General features: G+C 56.4%; 1 protein-coding gene across 1 annotated transcript in view; it reads right to left on the bottom strand.

The window, feature by feature from the left end:
- Positions 1-16,843, bottom strand: part of LOC119101503 (phospholipid-transporting ATPase ID-like) — a 73,591-nt gene that overhangs the window by 24,376 nt on the left and 32,372 nt on the right. Inside the window, 1 exon segment of the mRNA XM_037224843.1 lies at positions 15,626-15,781. Coding sequence (XP_037080738.1) covers positions 15,626-15,781 — 156 coding nt within the window.

Genomic DNA, 16,843 nt, shown 5'->3' with positions numbered 1-16,843 from the left:
ACTGGGAACACCAAACCAAAGACAGGGAACGCCAAGCCAAAGACAAGGAACACCAAACCAAAGACAGGGACGCCCTCAACGGTCCAAGGAGTCTCACACTCCCTCACCGCCCCGTGGGACGTTCTCAACAGAGCAATCGATAGAACCGCGCAGCGATTTGAAATGATCGCGTCAGCTAGAATATCGAAAACAGGAAAACACTTATCCATCGAGATGACATTTCCGAGCCAAACTGTCGATAAAAAGCACATCCAAAGCCATAAACACTCCCAAGTGGCAGCAGTTTTCAGATGGACGGCGGCGGCGCCCACACGGTGAAGCTGTCCGATCGAAGAGATGTAGGCAATCGAGCTAGACAGGGCGCGACCGACCCGTTCGCCAGGAAACTGGTGCACTAAGGGCACGGAGGCAGGGGGAACAGATTCACACGCCACAGGACACGGAGGCAGAGGAACAGTCACATGCGACAGAACGCCAGGAATATTTGTTTTCCAGGAAGCGACGCGCACCAGTGCAGTCGGCTGCTACGCACCACTCGTGCACAACAAAGCCATTTGCATCGCAGGCACCAGGCTCTGCACCGAAGCAAACACGACAGTTAATCATAGCACGGCGTGGCCAGATGACACGCTAGGTCTGACAGCGGCGTTAGATGTGCGCATTGTGCGGGGCTTCACTTACCTATTCCAAAAAGGCAGAGGTAGCAATGGAAGCTTATGCAAAGAACCGGTGACCAGAGGCCAAAATCGTAAACGGGAAAAACCGGGGCGGAGGGCATACTTTTCATATGAATACGAACGAACTGCGCTTGTATGATAAGGTCTCAGATAATCATTTCCAGGATGTGCAGGGGAACCCACCAGACCCAACCAATTGTAAGCATGAAAAGCTTTACCACAATGGCACTGGGTAGTTGCTGCGACATGCTACTTAGTGAGGAAATGTATTTCTTTAGAAATTGATCGCTGAAATTACTCCATTTCGTCACACATTACTTGACCATTGCATTGTGTCATCAAGACCTCAAAACTAGGACGCAGATGCAATTCTCCTCGTGATGTAACAAAGCACCAGTGAATCAAATTCAGCTCCGCCTCGGTCACTGCTTCCGAGAAGGAATATCAGCACGTCTACCGTTGCAGTGAGGCGCTCGTCACCTCTGCTCTCTGTCGGCTGGTCGGGTGCGTGTCTCCCGTGACTTCGACTCCCGGCCGTGACCGTCCCCTTCCCAGTCCGAGCTCCGGCCGTGACCGTCCCCTTCCCAGTCCGAGCCCCGGCCGTGACCGTCCCCTTCCCAGTCCGACCCCGGCCGTGGCCGTCCCCTTCCCAGTCCGAGCCCCGGTCGTGACCGTCCCCTTTCCAGTCCGAGCCCCGGCCGTGACCGTCCCCTTCCCAGTCCGAGCCCCGGCCGTGACCGTCCCCTTTCCAGTCCGACCCCCGGCCGTGACCGTCCCCTTCCCAGTCCGAGCCCCGGCCGTGACCGTCCTCTTCCCAGCCCGACCCCCGGCAGTGACCGTCCCCTTCCCAGTCCGACTGCCGGCCAGGCATGCCGTGGAGACGGGCCAGGCCAATGGCCGGCGGCCGGCGGCCCGGCCCGCGTTCGGCCGGTCACCAGGCAATGTTCGTCGACAGTAACAACGCGCGTCCACAGGTGGCACGCATCGATCGGCGGCGCCGTCGTCCGGGCCGACGGCGAGGCATCGACGGCGCCGGCCACGCCGACACCGCCGAGCCGTCGGCGCGGCCGGACGCAGCAGACCCGGCCGCGCCGACGGTCCGGTGCGCACGACGGCGGCGGCGGCGGCGGCGGCGGCGGCGGCGGCGGCCGTGCCCGTCTCCGGCAGACACCGGACCGGCCTGGCCAGCTGCTCAGCTGCAGCCACAGGTCTGATGGAACCTGCTTTAGTCATATACAGTGACGGTTATGACCGCCAGCCATGCCGCGGTCCCACTGAGCCCTCCTTCAGCAATGAAAACACTTTCAGCTGGAACGACCGGCCCGGTCGCAACGCCAGCTAACAGCCAGTGTCTTTGCCACCACTGGTTGGAGCTGCACACAACTTTCAGCAACAACAGACGCAATTATTTGCAAGTTGGCCGCATAAAATGTAAGGCCATTGCATGCACGCTGTTTGATCAGAGGCCAGTTCCCTCTACACCTACTAAGTAAACAAGCAATGCCTTGCCAAGCAACACAAGCGGTGCATGTTCGATCCATTGCCTGCGAAAGCATCCGCAGAAATCCGTTCAAGACCAGGCCAGGATCTCCGTCAGCGTCCGACGCAGCAGCACCAAGCCAACACCGTTTGGAGGAGAAGAGAAAGGGGCGTTGCACCGGCCAAAACGTGGGTCGTTTCGTGAAGTCGGCCACACGCATTCAGGCACAAAACTTGTATCTCCGCGTCTGGACTACTTTCAGGGTTGTCGTGAGATCTCACCAACCAGAGCAGATGGGGGCGCGAAACCAGGTGCGTGGTGTTTGCGCACGTATCGACTAGAAATTGCTAGACGACTTAAACACCGCAAAACTCAAACGCATGCCAGTGATCGACTGTAAGACGGCCAATATCATCTTTGTAAAAGCGATCTCACGTACCGTACGCTGTGGCCTAAACAGAGCAAGCTTGGGCCAAGAAACCGCACGGGCGAATGGTTCAGTTTGCTGCGGCCCACACTTACTACGTTTTCACAATACTTTGTGATGGTAAGCACAGAGTCGGCGCCACGAGTTTTGAGTTGGGAGAAGGGGAGAGGTACGATTTTCAAAGGGTCGCTTGGACAAAATGGGGCCTCTTGGGCAGCGTCCTATTCAAGGGGAGGGGAACGCGGCGCATATGCACCGTTGTCAAACTGACACATGTATCCAAGTAAATAGATGTAGAAAATTACAATCCATAATGGTGGTGTCATCCAATTATCCAGTGAAGGTTCACGGTTACCTAAACCGGGCCTCGTGACACATAAAGTCCTCCTAATCCATAGCAGAACGCTTCCGATTCAAGAATGGGGCCTCGAAATCTACCCAAGGGCCTCGTCGTCCAAATACGCAGCACCCTGGTTAGGAACCGCGGCCGTATGATGCATGAAAGGGGCCTCCTATTCCAGAGATGGTTCTGCTGAATATAGACGGCGCCCTTTAATCTAGAACAGGGCCCCCTACGTAGTAACGGGGGCCTCCCGATCCAGCAAAAGGGCCTCCTCAGCACAATGTGGGACCTCCTGATCTAGAACATCGGCCTCTTCATTTGTAAGGTGGCCTCCTGCTCCATAAAATGAGTCTGTTGAAGTAGAAAAGGGTATGTGATCACGAGTTATTACTCCTTAGCTCAGCTGTGGGGTCCTCCTTAACCTGAATTTGGGTAGCTTACGGATAGCTACAACATCTCTAGCTTGGGAAGAAGGGGCCTGCCATACATTCTGGGGAACAAAAACATGCTCTCGCCCGTCTGCCCCTTCCCCCTCCCCTCCCCTCTCCTCTCCTCCTTGCCGCGCCGCCCCAGGTTACAACGGCAGCCTTTTCAAATGAGCCTGCCAGGCCTGGCCAAACTCACGTCAGTACGAAGGCCACGCCGCCGGCTTCTCTGGACAGCTATGTCCACAGCTAGTCAATTTTCAACCGACATCCTGTGTGCGTCGCCACACAAACGCTCCTTCAGTGAACATCCGCTCACTAAACGAGGGACAGGCTATATTGATCAGACCACTCGATTTGATTCCGAGAGTGGTCTGGCTGCCTTAGTTTAAGCCTGGGTATCACGTACACAGCAATCACTGATAAAGCCCACGTCCGGTATACTCTTGCTGGTCCCACGCCACCAACGGAATCTCGCTGGTAGACACTGGCTCAAGCCACAGGGGGCATATCTAGCATAAACGCCTGTCAGCTGTAGCTGGTTGTCGACAGGGCACCGGAGGGCACGTAAGTAAACGGGGCGCCACGTCTGACCGCATGCCGACCCCTGCTCCATCAATCAAAGCCATCGCCACCCAGATGGCAACAGTGGTAGTGCGGTGTCACCGCGAGAGGCACCACACTATGACAGCGCTGAAGATGTCGAGGCTGACACCGCGGCGGCGGCTCAACAGATCGCCGACCCGCTGGTCGATACCAATCGAAGCGCCAAGCGATTCGCACCAAAGCCACACAGAAAACTTCGCGTAGCTATAGGCAGTTGAACAGCGTATCTCCTTACATGAAAACAGATGTGCGTTGCAAGGTCGCTGACCTATGGCAAGCCAAAGTAAGGCCGTGGCTGCCAGCGAAGACCATTTATAGGTAATCGTTCAACATGATGCGACATGCTGGACAAATTCGTACATCTTTGACAGTTTCGTAGGCAATCAGCCAAATGAATTTCAGATTACCACAAATTCCATTGACCTAGGGTCAGGTATGTAGGTCGGACCAAGGGTCAAAACTAGCTTGCTTTTTACTCGAGAGCTTGCTTTACGGGGTAGTTTCTGCTGCTCGTTTCAAATGCATTGATGACATGGGCAGCAACAGACTTTTATGGACTTTTATGGACAACAGACTTTCGATGGACTTTTTAATGTTCAGAGTAGGCCCATTTATCTAAAATTACCCAGGTAAACATTTTGTGTTTGATAAACATACCACCTAGCGTAACCACTGACGCTCATTTGAATGACAAAATAAGGGCAATATCATGGGTGTCTGGTCCCCTTGACCTTCTTAAGGTTAAACGAGGTCATAACCTTCATTAACACTATTGCTCTTTTGCTTATAACAGGAATCTAGGTTCGCGGCGATTGTCGCAAGACGTTTGGGGGCACTTTGAACACCAACCTTGGATTTGACGTTATGTGAGGTTATTTGAGCCTAAGGTCATGAACTAGGAGCATCAAATTTTGACACAAGTGAGTTCACATACAGGCCAGGCCACCTTGTGAATCTACTGATTCTAGCCATCTTAGTTTTGATATCCCATGGGGTCAATTTAACCCTCCACTCCCCCGAGCGAAGGATATCCAACCGGCCACTCAGGCGCGTGTAAGGCCGAACTTTTTATCAACCGGCCCCCACACGGAAAATGACAGCAACTGGAGAGCAATCGTCCTGTTGCAGCACTGACGCTGTGCCAACAAGCGACCGCGGCAGTGGGTTCACGGACATGGTCTGCCTTCCACCAGACCTTTGGTCCTATGGGCACCACCCAGCCAAGCCTGCAGACCCTTCATCCCGCTGGTGCGGCCTAGCTCTGGGTCAGCGGGGCAGCGCTCTGGCTACTGGTAACGGAAATCGGCACAGGCACGCTTTACACGCACGCCACAGCGGATGCGGTGGCATCGACCGAGTGGTCACAGCTGTCTCGCAAGGGCGCTGTAAGGGATAGCCTCGGTCGTGCACACAGCGTGTGCACCAGTGTGTCGCTAACAAGCCGCTGGCTAACTGTCTCACTGCGGGGCACCAGAACGCTGCAAAAGATCGGCGTCGACAGGTATGAAATAAATAATATATACGTCGATACAAGTACACGAAATAAAAATCACCCACACGGTGCTCGAGACTGATTCACATAGCAAGCTGTGAAACACACCGTGATCAAAATGCTCCTCGTGATGTCTTTGTCATACAGCGCAACCCTGCCTGCCTGCAAGGGCGCACCCCTGCCTGCAAGGACGCACCCTGCCTGCCTGCAAGGACGCACCCCTGCCTGCAAGGACGCACCCTGCCTGCCTGCAAGGACGCACCCTGCCTGCCTGCAAGGACGCACCCCTGCCTGCCTGCAAGGATGCACTCCTGCCTGCCTGCAAGGACGCGCCCCTGCCTGCCTGCAAGGACGCACCCCTGCCTGCCTGCAAGGACGCACCCCTGCCTGCCTGCAAGGACGCACCCCTGCCTGCCTGCAAGGACGCACCCCTGCCTGTCTGCAAGGTCGCACCCTGCCTGCCTGCAAGGGCGCACCCCTGCCTGCATGCAAGGACGCACCCTGCCTGCCTGCAAGGACGCAACCCTGCCTGCCTGCAAGGACGCACCTTGCCTGCCTGCAAGGACGCACTCCTGCCTGCCTGCAAGGACGTGCCCCTGCCTCAGATTAATGTTTCCACATCAAGCCGGCAATACATATAGCAAAGGAATGGCGGTGGCGGAAGGGAAGGCAAACGCGGCAGTAGCGGCTGATTTCCCCGGGGCGAATGTGTGATATTCTCCGGTGTGATGGCGCCCGCGGCGCCGCCTGCCGGCCGGCAGGCGGCAGACAGCGAGAGGGCTGACCCGACCGGCAGGCGGCAGACAGCGAGGGGGCTACCCGGCCGGCAGGCGGCAGACAGCGAGGGGGCTGCCCCGACCGACGGGCGGCAGACAGCGAGAGGGCTGACCCGACCAGCAGGCGACAGAGTCCTGCAGATCGTCCCACCCGGAAAGCGAGCCCTCCCCACTGCTCCAGCGAAAAACTGAACTCTGCAAGATGTCCCAACCAAACCCCCAGACTTGTAGACGAGCAGATTATTGCGCTGTCCCCTAGTCTCAGTCAATCTACAGCGCTGCTGATCGGTTACGACCAGCACCAGCGCTGTCCAGAAGTCCCGGCCAAGCCCCAGTGCATGACTATGCAGTGGGTTTCGGGTTACGCAGGTTTCGACTTGGCTCGTTCACTTCATTTCAGAAGACAAAGTACAGAAAACCACCACAAGGCTACCAAGCCAGACACTCTTCGCACCAGCACGCAAGCACAGGTACCCACATTCACACACTCATGCCAGTACAGCCGCCGCACGACCACGCGCACTCCACGCGCTTCCTCACGCATGCAAGGTAATGACAGCAATCAGGTGTAAACATTGCCACTGCCATGGCTGTGGGCAGATGATTAATGTCAAATGACACTGCGTGCCAGCTCGTTCCACTGGTCCACCGCATCCAATGTCTGCCTCCTGGGGCTGGCTATGAGCACCGCCGGTGTGTTGTCAGCACAGCGGGCGGCTGTGCGTGGGAGCGCACCTCATCATGGGACTATCCATCCTGCGAGGGCTATTATTGTCCGACCGTGCATGGTCAATCTTCGTCGTAATTTCCACCTACGAGGTAACGCTATGGCCGACAAATGGCGACAAAAGCACCTGCTTGCGTCAGAGCCGCTGTAAGGCGTATGGGCGAGCCAGGTGGCTGGCGCCACGCGACCCGCAGCAGGTGAGGACAGGTGGTGTCCTCCACGTCGGCATGGCGACCGTCGACTCACGGCGGACAGCCGTCAACACCAGCCCCTCCCCGCCGCTGCCACTGGATCTGTCGGGCGAGCGAACAAAAGGCGCCGGCGACTGCCCACGCTCAGTCAAGACGTCACGGCCTGAGACTGCAGCTCCGTCTCCCGGCTTGGAGCCGACCGGAGATTGCAGCTCCGTCTCCCGGCCTGGAGCCGACCGGAGACTGCAGCTCTGTCTCCAGGCCTGGAGCCGACCTGAGACTGCAGCTCTGTCTCCTGGCCTGGAGCCGACCTGAGACTGCAGCTCCGTCTCCCGGTCTGGAGCCGACCGGAGACTGCAGCTCTGTCTCCCGGCCTGGAGCCGACCGGAGACTGCAGCTCTGTCTCCTGGCCTGGAGCCGACCTGAGACTGCAGCTCTGTCTCCTGGCCTGGAGCCGACCTGAGACTGCAGCTCTGTCTCCCGGCCTGGAGCCGACCGGAGACTGCAGCTCTGTCTCCTGGCCTGGAGCCGACCTGAGACTGCAGCTCTGTCTCCCGGTCTGGAGCCGACCGGAGATTGCAGCTCCGCCTCCCGGCCTGGAGCCGACCGGAGACTGCAGCTCTGTCTCCTGGCCTGGAGCCGACCTGAGACTGCAGCTCCGTCTCCCGGTCTGGAGCCGACCGGAGATTGCAGCTCCGCCTCCCGGCCTGGAGCCGACCGGAGACTGCGGCTCTGTCTCCAGGCCTGGAGCCGACCTGAGACTGCAGCTCTGTCTCCTGGCCTGGAGCCGACCTGGGACTGCAGCTCTGTCTCCCGGCCTGGGGCCGACCGGAGACTGCAGCTCTGTCTCCTGGCCTGGAGCCGACCTGAGACTGCAGCTCTGTCGAGTCGACCGGGGACTGCCGCCGCCTCCCCCGGTCTGGAGCCAGTTGGAGACCACGTCCAGCGGACGACTTGAGCCCTCGACAGCTCGTCTACAGAAGCCTCTATACACATGCGTCACCAGTCACCACTGGTGCCCGAACGACTCAACGCTTCGACAGTCCACCAGGACAGACTGTAGACAACCTGCGCTGGGCCCAAGCCCACGCTCCCGCAAGACAGACTGCAGACAAGCTGCACCAGGTCCAAACCCACGCCCCTGCAAGAACTCGGCCGCTGCCGAGTCATCATAAGCTGGCAGCTCGCCGATAGCGCTAACGACAAATTTTACCACCTGCAGGCTCCTGGAGCGGCCAACTCAGTGGGCTCCATAGGCGGCGGCGGCGGCGGCGGCGAAAGCGGTGACCCAGCGCCGGTTGCCACAACACGGCTCCGGTCGATACACGGCGTCCGCCTCAACAACAGCCGCGGTCCTGTCCCGGCGCGACCCGTGACGTCACGTCACGCTGCGCGAGGTCACGTCCGAGGCGCCGCCCGAAACCACGGCCAATGAGAGTCGAGATTTCACAGCAGGTGCCAGAAGCCGAACGAGCCTCATTACAACTCTTCTAAGATTCACGATGACACCCAAGACATGTATATCATACGTAGAAAGTGCTCGCGTGTTATTGTCATTCGGCTCTAGCCCACAGGACTCGCATGCAATCCTGCGTGTCCACGGATCCGGACGCTGGAGCCCATGTTTCCAATAACGACTTGTGCTTGGGACACGCCTGTCCACATCCGTCACTGGAGTGTGGAAATGTCTGACCTTGGTGTTTCGCTATAGACGGCATACACTTGGATAACCTACTATGTGCACGACATTTCCCCGAGCACAGTTACGGCCAACGGGGAAGTCTAGCAACACGCACTGCACGAATGCATATGATGCAAGCGTTCTTTTTAAGAGTATGGCGACAGCAAACGAATAGGGCTTTATGACCTTATCGGGCACACGAAGCTTGCCTACCGTGATGACCCACGGAATAAGGCCTCCATGCTACCCTGTGTACCGTACGGCATGAACGCATTACACCGGTAGCCTGTGGCATCCAATGTCACAAGTAGCACGAATAACTGTCATGCATCACTTCACGACCACTTTAACCAGGACTTAAATAATTGTGAAGATTTAGATATTGCCAAGTCCGAATACCATGCAAACTGCGCGTCGTTTTCACTACAAGTCAGCCGTCACTACGCGAACAGCCGTGCCATTTAATACATTGCAATGTCCGTGGTCGATGTTTCGTGACCACGATCCGTACAAACGCTTCAAACTTCCTCTTACCACTTCCAAGAACACTCACACCCTGGCCCGTTACCTGAGCTCGATGGGTACAACGCGCCGAGCCGTGCTGTGAAAGCACCCCGTCAGCCGTCATCGCCCACTGACTGCACCCCGGGAAACACCACGTCTCCATCTGGGGCCGTTGGTTGGCATGATTGACATTACAGAGCGCGTGGGCTACTTAGGCCATTTTGCTATCGGTGCCGCTCATAGCAAGGAACAATCCACAGCTCTGCAGCGAGGTTCCTGGCGCTGACACGGCACCGCTCGGGGGCTAACGTTAGGGTACGTTAACAACCAAGGCACGTTAGCTCCCGACCAGGGTAGGAGTAGCCCCTCCCCTGGGCGGGCACGATAACGGGATGTAAACGATGGTCGCCCGTGGCAGGTGGCCATCAGCGTGGGAACCGGGGACACGGGGAGACAGGAAAGCCTCCCCCCCCCCCCGTACAGTTTTCGGGAAAGCTGGACATTATTTCCATGGTAATGTCCGTAAACAACCAACATCGTAGGTATTTGCCCCCCCCCCCCCCCCCTCCAGGCACGCACACAACTTGTCGGGCCGTTCCCACCGGTTAATGGTCACCGGTCCAGGACCCAGCAACTACTATAGACAGGTACGAAAGTGCGCTGCCCAGTGCTATGACTTTGATCCGACTCGGGGCTTCCATTCATGGATATCAAATAATGCCCCAGCCGCCCCCACCGGCAGGGCATCTGTCGGCCGCGGTCGGCGCCCGGCCGCACCGCCAACGGTAAGGATTCCCGAAGCCCCGTTTGATCGCCGCTGTGACGTCACGGACGCGGGTGTGATGTGCCCGCGGCGCCGTCAGCGCCACTGGAGGATGGGCCCGGCAGCGGCGCCGATGTGGGTCCTGGCAGCAATGTCCACGGCGCCACCGAGGTCTCGGCGTTGCTTTCTTCCACACGATTTGTCGAACCATCCAGAGTAATTGTGTGGACCTTATAAGGTTCCTAATTTCCCCTCCCCCACACATTCATTCTGAGCTGTATCAACTATTGATTGTTAACGGTTGACAATAAAAAATATCCTACGGACTTCAACAGCATGACGCAGCGGACGTACCTATGCCCTTCCACCACCCATCTCTCCCTATCCAACTTCCTCCCCATGATACACACCTGACACAAGATGAACATAGCCCCACGCTGTTTCAACACAACGTGGCATTGATACACTAGGTGTCCGTTCTTAATGTAACCGTCGCCAAGATGTGGGCACACATTTGCTGATGGTGGTGGTGACGTTGGCGACGGTGATAAAGTTGTTGCTGGTGCTGATGATAATGATAGCTGATGACGAGGGTGGCTCAGGCTATCAGTGGTACTAACCAGACATTATGCAGTGCCCGGTCCCACGTTCACGCGGCAGATGGCCTGAGAAGGTGGCCCATGAGCGTGGTGAGATAAGCTGGAACGGTAACTTGTAAAATGTGTGTGATTCGTTGCTTTTTCGCAGTAAGCACCTCGCCAAATACTAAAAATAGCATTCATTTAGCAGCTGCACAGAAAAGCTGCATACTCAGCATATTAAAGCCCTTTATGATGAAAACCGCATCGAATTCCGCAGCGAAGCTAACCACTTTATCGATATATCAGGAAATTTGCATGCCCAAAACCAACGCCCCACAGTGGCCTCTAACGTCCATGCGTTGTCTCCTTACGTTCTCCCAACTCAGCCTGCAGTTGTTGGGATCGGGTCAGCATAAAAATGGCGTTTACTATTTGCGATGCAATAACTGAGGGGCCTTGGCTTGAACAATGGAGCTATGGGAGGGCAAATAACTCAAATGCGCGCTTGTTATCACAGTAGCGCATTACTCCATAGCGTTGCGACCAACTGAAGAATGCAAACGTGCCGACATTTCAGCCTTTCAAGCTATGTTGGGGTGAACAGCTGGCATAACTTTCTGCTCGCTCTATGACAAATCAAGCTCGATGACTGCTTTCGTAGGCCCGATGCGGACGGGCGAGAGCTTTGTTATGTACTTGGAGATATGTATGAGCTTTACAGGCTTGCGCAGTCTTTAATACGCGCTCGGGAGGGGGGATCAAATTGAACCCCCTGAAGGTTTTTCCAGAATGGTTTCCGAACGGCGCGGTGTAGCCGCGCCAAATTTTGCATAGCTGGAGACAACTAAATAGCGGATCGCTTGGTGAAAAAATTAGATGTACCTTGTAAGGTCGCTGACCTATGGCAGGTCAAAGCCAGGCCATGGTTTCAGCGAACCCAACTTCTAGGAAATCGCTCAATATGGTGCAACAACGGAGTGTCAGACGAAACCATACATCTCTAAAATGTTTTCTTAGACAACAAAACAATTGAACGAACAAATTCCATTGACCTAAGGTCAGGTATGAAGGTCAGACCAAGGTTAAAATCAGCTTGTTTTATTACTCTAGGCCTTGCTGTATGGGACAGATTCTGGTGCTCATTTCTAATTCATTGATAGCAGGAACCGCATTCTTCATCTTCCATGGACTTCTTATAGGTCAGAATAGGTCACTGACCTAAAATGACCCTGGTCAACATTTGTTTTTTAGGAGCATACTGCCCAGCGTAATCGTTGTCGCTTATTCAAATGCAAAACTCGGAGCAGTCTTGTATGATTTTGGTCACTATGATCTTCAAAAGGTCAAAGTCACTGACCTGAAATGAGCATGTGACCTTTTGCTTAGAAAGAGGTATCTAGGCTCTGGGGGCACTTTGGAGACCAACCTGGAATTTGACATTGTTTGACCTTATTTAACCTGAAGGTCATGACCTAGAAACCTTAAACTTTGACCTGAGTGAGCTAACGTACAGACCAACATACCCTGTGAATTTGGTGTCTCTAGCTCCCACAGTTCTCGAGATTTCAGGGGGGTCAAATTGACCCCCACCCGAGCGAAGGGTATCCAGCCGGCCACCCGGGCGCGTGTTAAAATACCGTAGTAAGGGATAAAGCGTACGAACGCAATAAATGCGAGCACTTCTTTTGAGCAAGTAACCTGAAACATTTGAGTGCCTATCATATGCTTGTATAATACGATGATCATTGCATGTTTGCATACCAATGTATGATCCATTCGATTTACACATTTTCGAAGCCGGGGTGGCATGTTTACCGCGAGATGAGACACAGTATCTGCCGAAATGCGACGCCATGCGCTCTTGAGGCGTGAGTTGAGCTGACCTAATTGACCAGCTGGCTATTGTTTATCAAGGCGATTTTGCATAATTAAACGCAGATTTTCTAAGGACTTCAGGTCTGTAGTGTTGCCTGGTCACACACATTGTCCCAAAAGCCGAGAAAATGGAGCGCGCACCTCTTCTGGCTCTGTCTAGACACTGAGGAGGAGCTCCGGTTTACATAGAAGTTCCCTGCGACCTCACTGTGATCATTTTCCATTTGTGTACGGTGCCCGTTTCTGATGAGCGATAGACTGTTGGCAGTAGGGATCCCTTCAGTATCTCAAACGCATCACGTTATTTCGCCCGTCTGGTTTGTGGGCCCGCTGTGCAGCTCTGTCGCCGCTGGTTTGTGGGCCGGCCGTGCAGCTCTGTCGCCGCCTGATCGGACGTCGCAGCCCACACCACCAGCTGTGCAGGTGTTGTGCTGCTCGGCCTGCTCCACTGTCCCCAACTAAGTTGCTCGAATTCGCCCCAACGCGGCCCTGTTCGTGACTCGGTGGGTGTTTGTCTTCGAACATCCAATCATCGCTTCCAAAGCACGTGCCAGAAGTCATCGACAGCTCAGCTTCAAATATCTACGCTAAAGTTCAGTGCTGATTGCCTATGTTTTTCCGCCATTGTTCGCGGATCTGACCTTTTGATCGAGTTCAAATAAAGATAAGGTTGCATACTTGGCTGGAACACTGGGCACCCTTTTCCAGATATTTTTGTTACCACTTTACGCCCGCTCCGGCCACACGACGTGCCCTCGCCCTAGTCACAGACGATCTTGGCCACCCCGCCGATGGCAGCTGACCGGTCGGTGCGCTGTCCGTCAGCCCGTCATTCATCTCTCGAATGTCTCCTCCGCCACATACGCACAGTTTGACCGAACGCTTCAAGCCCTTCTACGACTAATCCCTGGCTTCAACTCCTTCAAGTAATCCAACAACTCAGGCACGAAGAGCTTCTCTGGACGTGACCTTGCGCGCGACCTTCATCTCGGATGAATAAGTACAGGTCACGCAACCATTCCTCTATGTTAACCCGGTTACAGGCCGCGGCTACGGCTGGCATTGGTCCGATTGGCAGCAAACCAAACCGCGTAGTGGCAGACGACAGATTTGTTCCGCGCCACTGCAGTCGGCAGTCAGGGCTAAAATGTCCGCAACTAGGCGTCACAATTCTTTTGGAAAACCGGCGAAACAACAGTGTTTTCTTCCCAGCTGTTTATCTTTTCAACCGTCATAGTTTTGCTAAGTTTTGATCTCAACATGTACCCAATGTCAAGAGAAGGCACTAGGACTGTACTCCAATTTCGGCAACACCTACGCCGATGCGTCACGACCTCGTCAGCCGACGCATTGCAGGGGAAACGTGAAAACATGCCCTCATTCTGCATTTGTTGAGTTAAAAAACGGACTTTTTGAAGGTTTTTCATTCTATAAGAGATACATGATTTTGCCAGGAGCAATCTGGCTAAAAATATGTCCCGCTTAAACAAAATCCCTCACTAATCATCAAACAATGAAACCCTCCAGCATGTGTACGACTAACTCGGACTGAAACTCAGCGCAAAGTCGCGCAGAAAAGCGGCACACACGGCGGCCTCGCCCTGCTCCGGTGCGCTGAGTCGGCTCGGCCCAGCCCAGCGCTGCGGCCGTCACCCTGTTCGCTCGCCGCAGCGCCGGCGACCGCGTCACGTGCCGCGCGCCACCGGCCGTGACCCGGCTGCCGTGACAGTCGGCCGTCACAGCAGGCCAATCCATTGTCGCCGCACGGAAAAATAGCCACCGCTGCGCCCCGCCTCAGCCCCGTCCCGCTCACACCGGGACCCAGGTCACCAGGTCCGTCCCCCCCCCCCCCCCCGATCCGCAATCAGTGGTCAGGTCCGCGTATCGGCGCCCCTGTTGGTCGGAGGAGCCGGCGGCAGCGTCACGACGGACCCCACGACAGATCCTCGGCCGGACCAACGCCACCAACGCCGGGCCAGCAGCTTTGCAACCTATCTCTATCCGCTGTGGATAACGATCGGATCGACCGTGCTCCGCGAATGCCGGCCTTCTGGCAAGCATTACCATTTAGGAACCAACGGCCGCCTGACAACGTGGCTGCATGTCTTCCAAGCGTACAGGGTCCAGCAACAGGCCCTGAACAGCAGCGTACCGAGCCTAGCAACAGGCCCTGCGACAGCGGCGCGCGCACCGCACGGGCAACAGGCCTCCGAGCCGAGGCGCTCCTCGTCAGGCCACGGAGACGGAGGCTGGCCGCGGCAGCCGGCAGGCTCCGTAGCCCCGCCGGCATCCGGCGGCAGCAGCGGGGACTGGCCGCGAGCGGGCTACTCCCGCCGCCTGCCCGTGCCGACAGATGACGTCGGCCAGCACTGACAACACCGCGGGCCGCAGTGACATGCACAGCACGCGTGAGACGTGGCGCGCGCACGCCGACATGCAAGGATAGCAGGCCGGCGCCAACCTTCATCCACTTACGAACACTGCGTGACGTTACGTGACACGTCCATCGTAAATCGTAAGCATCCGCACGCGGCTATATCGTGTGCCGTACCCACCAGACTGACGCTCGGCATCCGGCTTATCACGCGGTTATATCGTGTGCTGTACCCACCAGACTGACGCTCGGCGTCCGGCTAATTGAGTGTGATCCCTTCGCCATCGATAGGTACAACATGCGAGAGGTAAGATGAGGTCAGCAGGAATACAACTTTCCTGTACAGGTGTGGTATCCTGCTCGCATTTAATTTTTAGAGGGACGCCTTCTCCAATGACCCAATGTCCTGTGTTGACACTTTTCGTCCTCCCCACCTGGCCGGTGAGTGGTTTGATAGAGAATGGGGGCAACACGGAATCGCTGTCACCAACCACAGCTCTGTTGTCGACTACGACGGCTATTGTTACTGTCGTGACCAATCCGTGGCTAAAGAACGTATAGGATGTGGCAAGGCTTGAATCCGCGGGTCGCCCTGCCAGAAAAAAAGCTTCGGAGCTCTAATAACAGACATGCGGTCCACCCGACACAAAAGAGACGCCTCACACGAGCACGCCATGCGGAGCTCGGCCGGCGGCCAACCCACTTTTTGTTGTTCCAGCTGAGCGTGCCCTCGAACTTGTTGAGGTTGTTATTGGGCGGCTCGCAGACGATCTCGCCGTCGAACATGCCGAGCAGCGTCTCGTCCTGCCCCAGCTCGACCGTGGCCGTCAGCGCCTGCCGGCACTTGAGGTTCGTCTCCCTGCAAAACGGAGGCGCGGCCGAGCTGTTACAGCCGAACAAACCCGACCATCGCCGGGCGGAGGAGCCGGCCGGCCCGGTATCGATTGGCGGCCGGGTCCCAGGGTCGACCGCGGCCGGCCGACAGAGACGGGGTGTCGCCGCCCGCCACCCGCCGGCCGCCCCCACAAGCCGTTGGGAGGTCTGTTTCGCTGCCGCAGAGCCAGGATTGATGAGGTCAGAACCCCCTCACCCCCCCCCCCCCTCCTCGGAACCTCAGCGAAGCGTTTAGGGGAGGGGAGAGGGCGAAGCCGTGTCAAGGTCTGACCAGTGGTTGAGATTCGGGAGCACGGACTTCAACATAATTGAGAAAAGCGGCGACGAAAAACAGCAACACGCGGAATCCATCAGCTTAATGGTCTGGATAATAGCCCCCTGATGCGATGACTGCTGAAGAAGCGTTGTGGTTATTTTCCGAGATCGATCGCGGGATGAGCCCTTCCTGCTCGATACAAATCGCATACCTGGCCAGTACGCATATCAATCCAGCCAGCGACGGCACGACTAACATTATTCCAAGTTATACGGTTGGAAACATGCATTGATCCAGTGCGCTTCACAGACAATAGGCACGATTCTAAAATGGACACATTATGTGCAGTTATATGCAAGACCTTGGTGAAAGATCCATGCTAACGCCTGGTGGCAACCCCATGCCTCCATCCCCTCCAGCAGTGCTGACGCAGCGGATGCTCTCCAGCAGCTGGCGGTCCGGACCGGAGACAGCCAGAACAGGCCGACACCCGTCCACCAGCCCGTCATCATGACCTTAACTAAGGCCGGCTGGGGCCCGCTGTCGGCCACTGCTGGCTAAACGCGGCGCGACATTTACGATGGCATGACGCATGGCGGACCCCTACCGCAAATACTGACTGTCTGGCTGCCCTACAGCACCAGGTGTATGCACGCCGACGGCGGTGGGCCGCCCACAACAGTGGGTGCGCAGTCCCCCTCCCCTCCCCTCTTGTGTTCGTCTCTTGAATAAGGCCGTGCTCCCCGCCAATCCTGCCTATGCCACGACACC

Source organism: Pollicipes pollicipes, unplaced genomic scaffold, assembly GCF_011947565.3.
Source record: "Pollicipes pollicipes isolate AB1234 unplaced genomic scaffold, Ppol_2.1 Scaffold_4881;HRSCAF=5763_pilon_pilon_pilon, whole genome shotgun sequence".
Lineage (NCBI taxonomy): Eukaryota > Metazoa > Arthropoda > Thecostraca > Pollicipedomorpha > Pollicipedidae > Pollicipes > Pollicipes pollicipes.
This window is presented reverse-complemented; position numbering and strand designations above follow the sequence as displayed.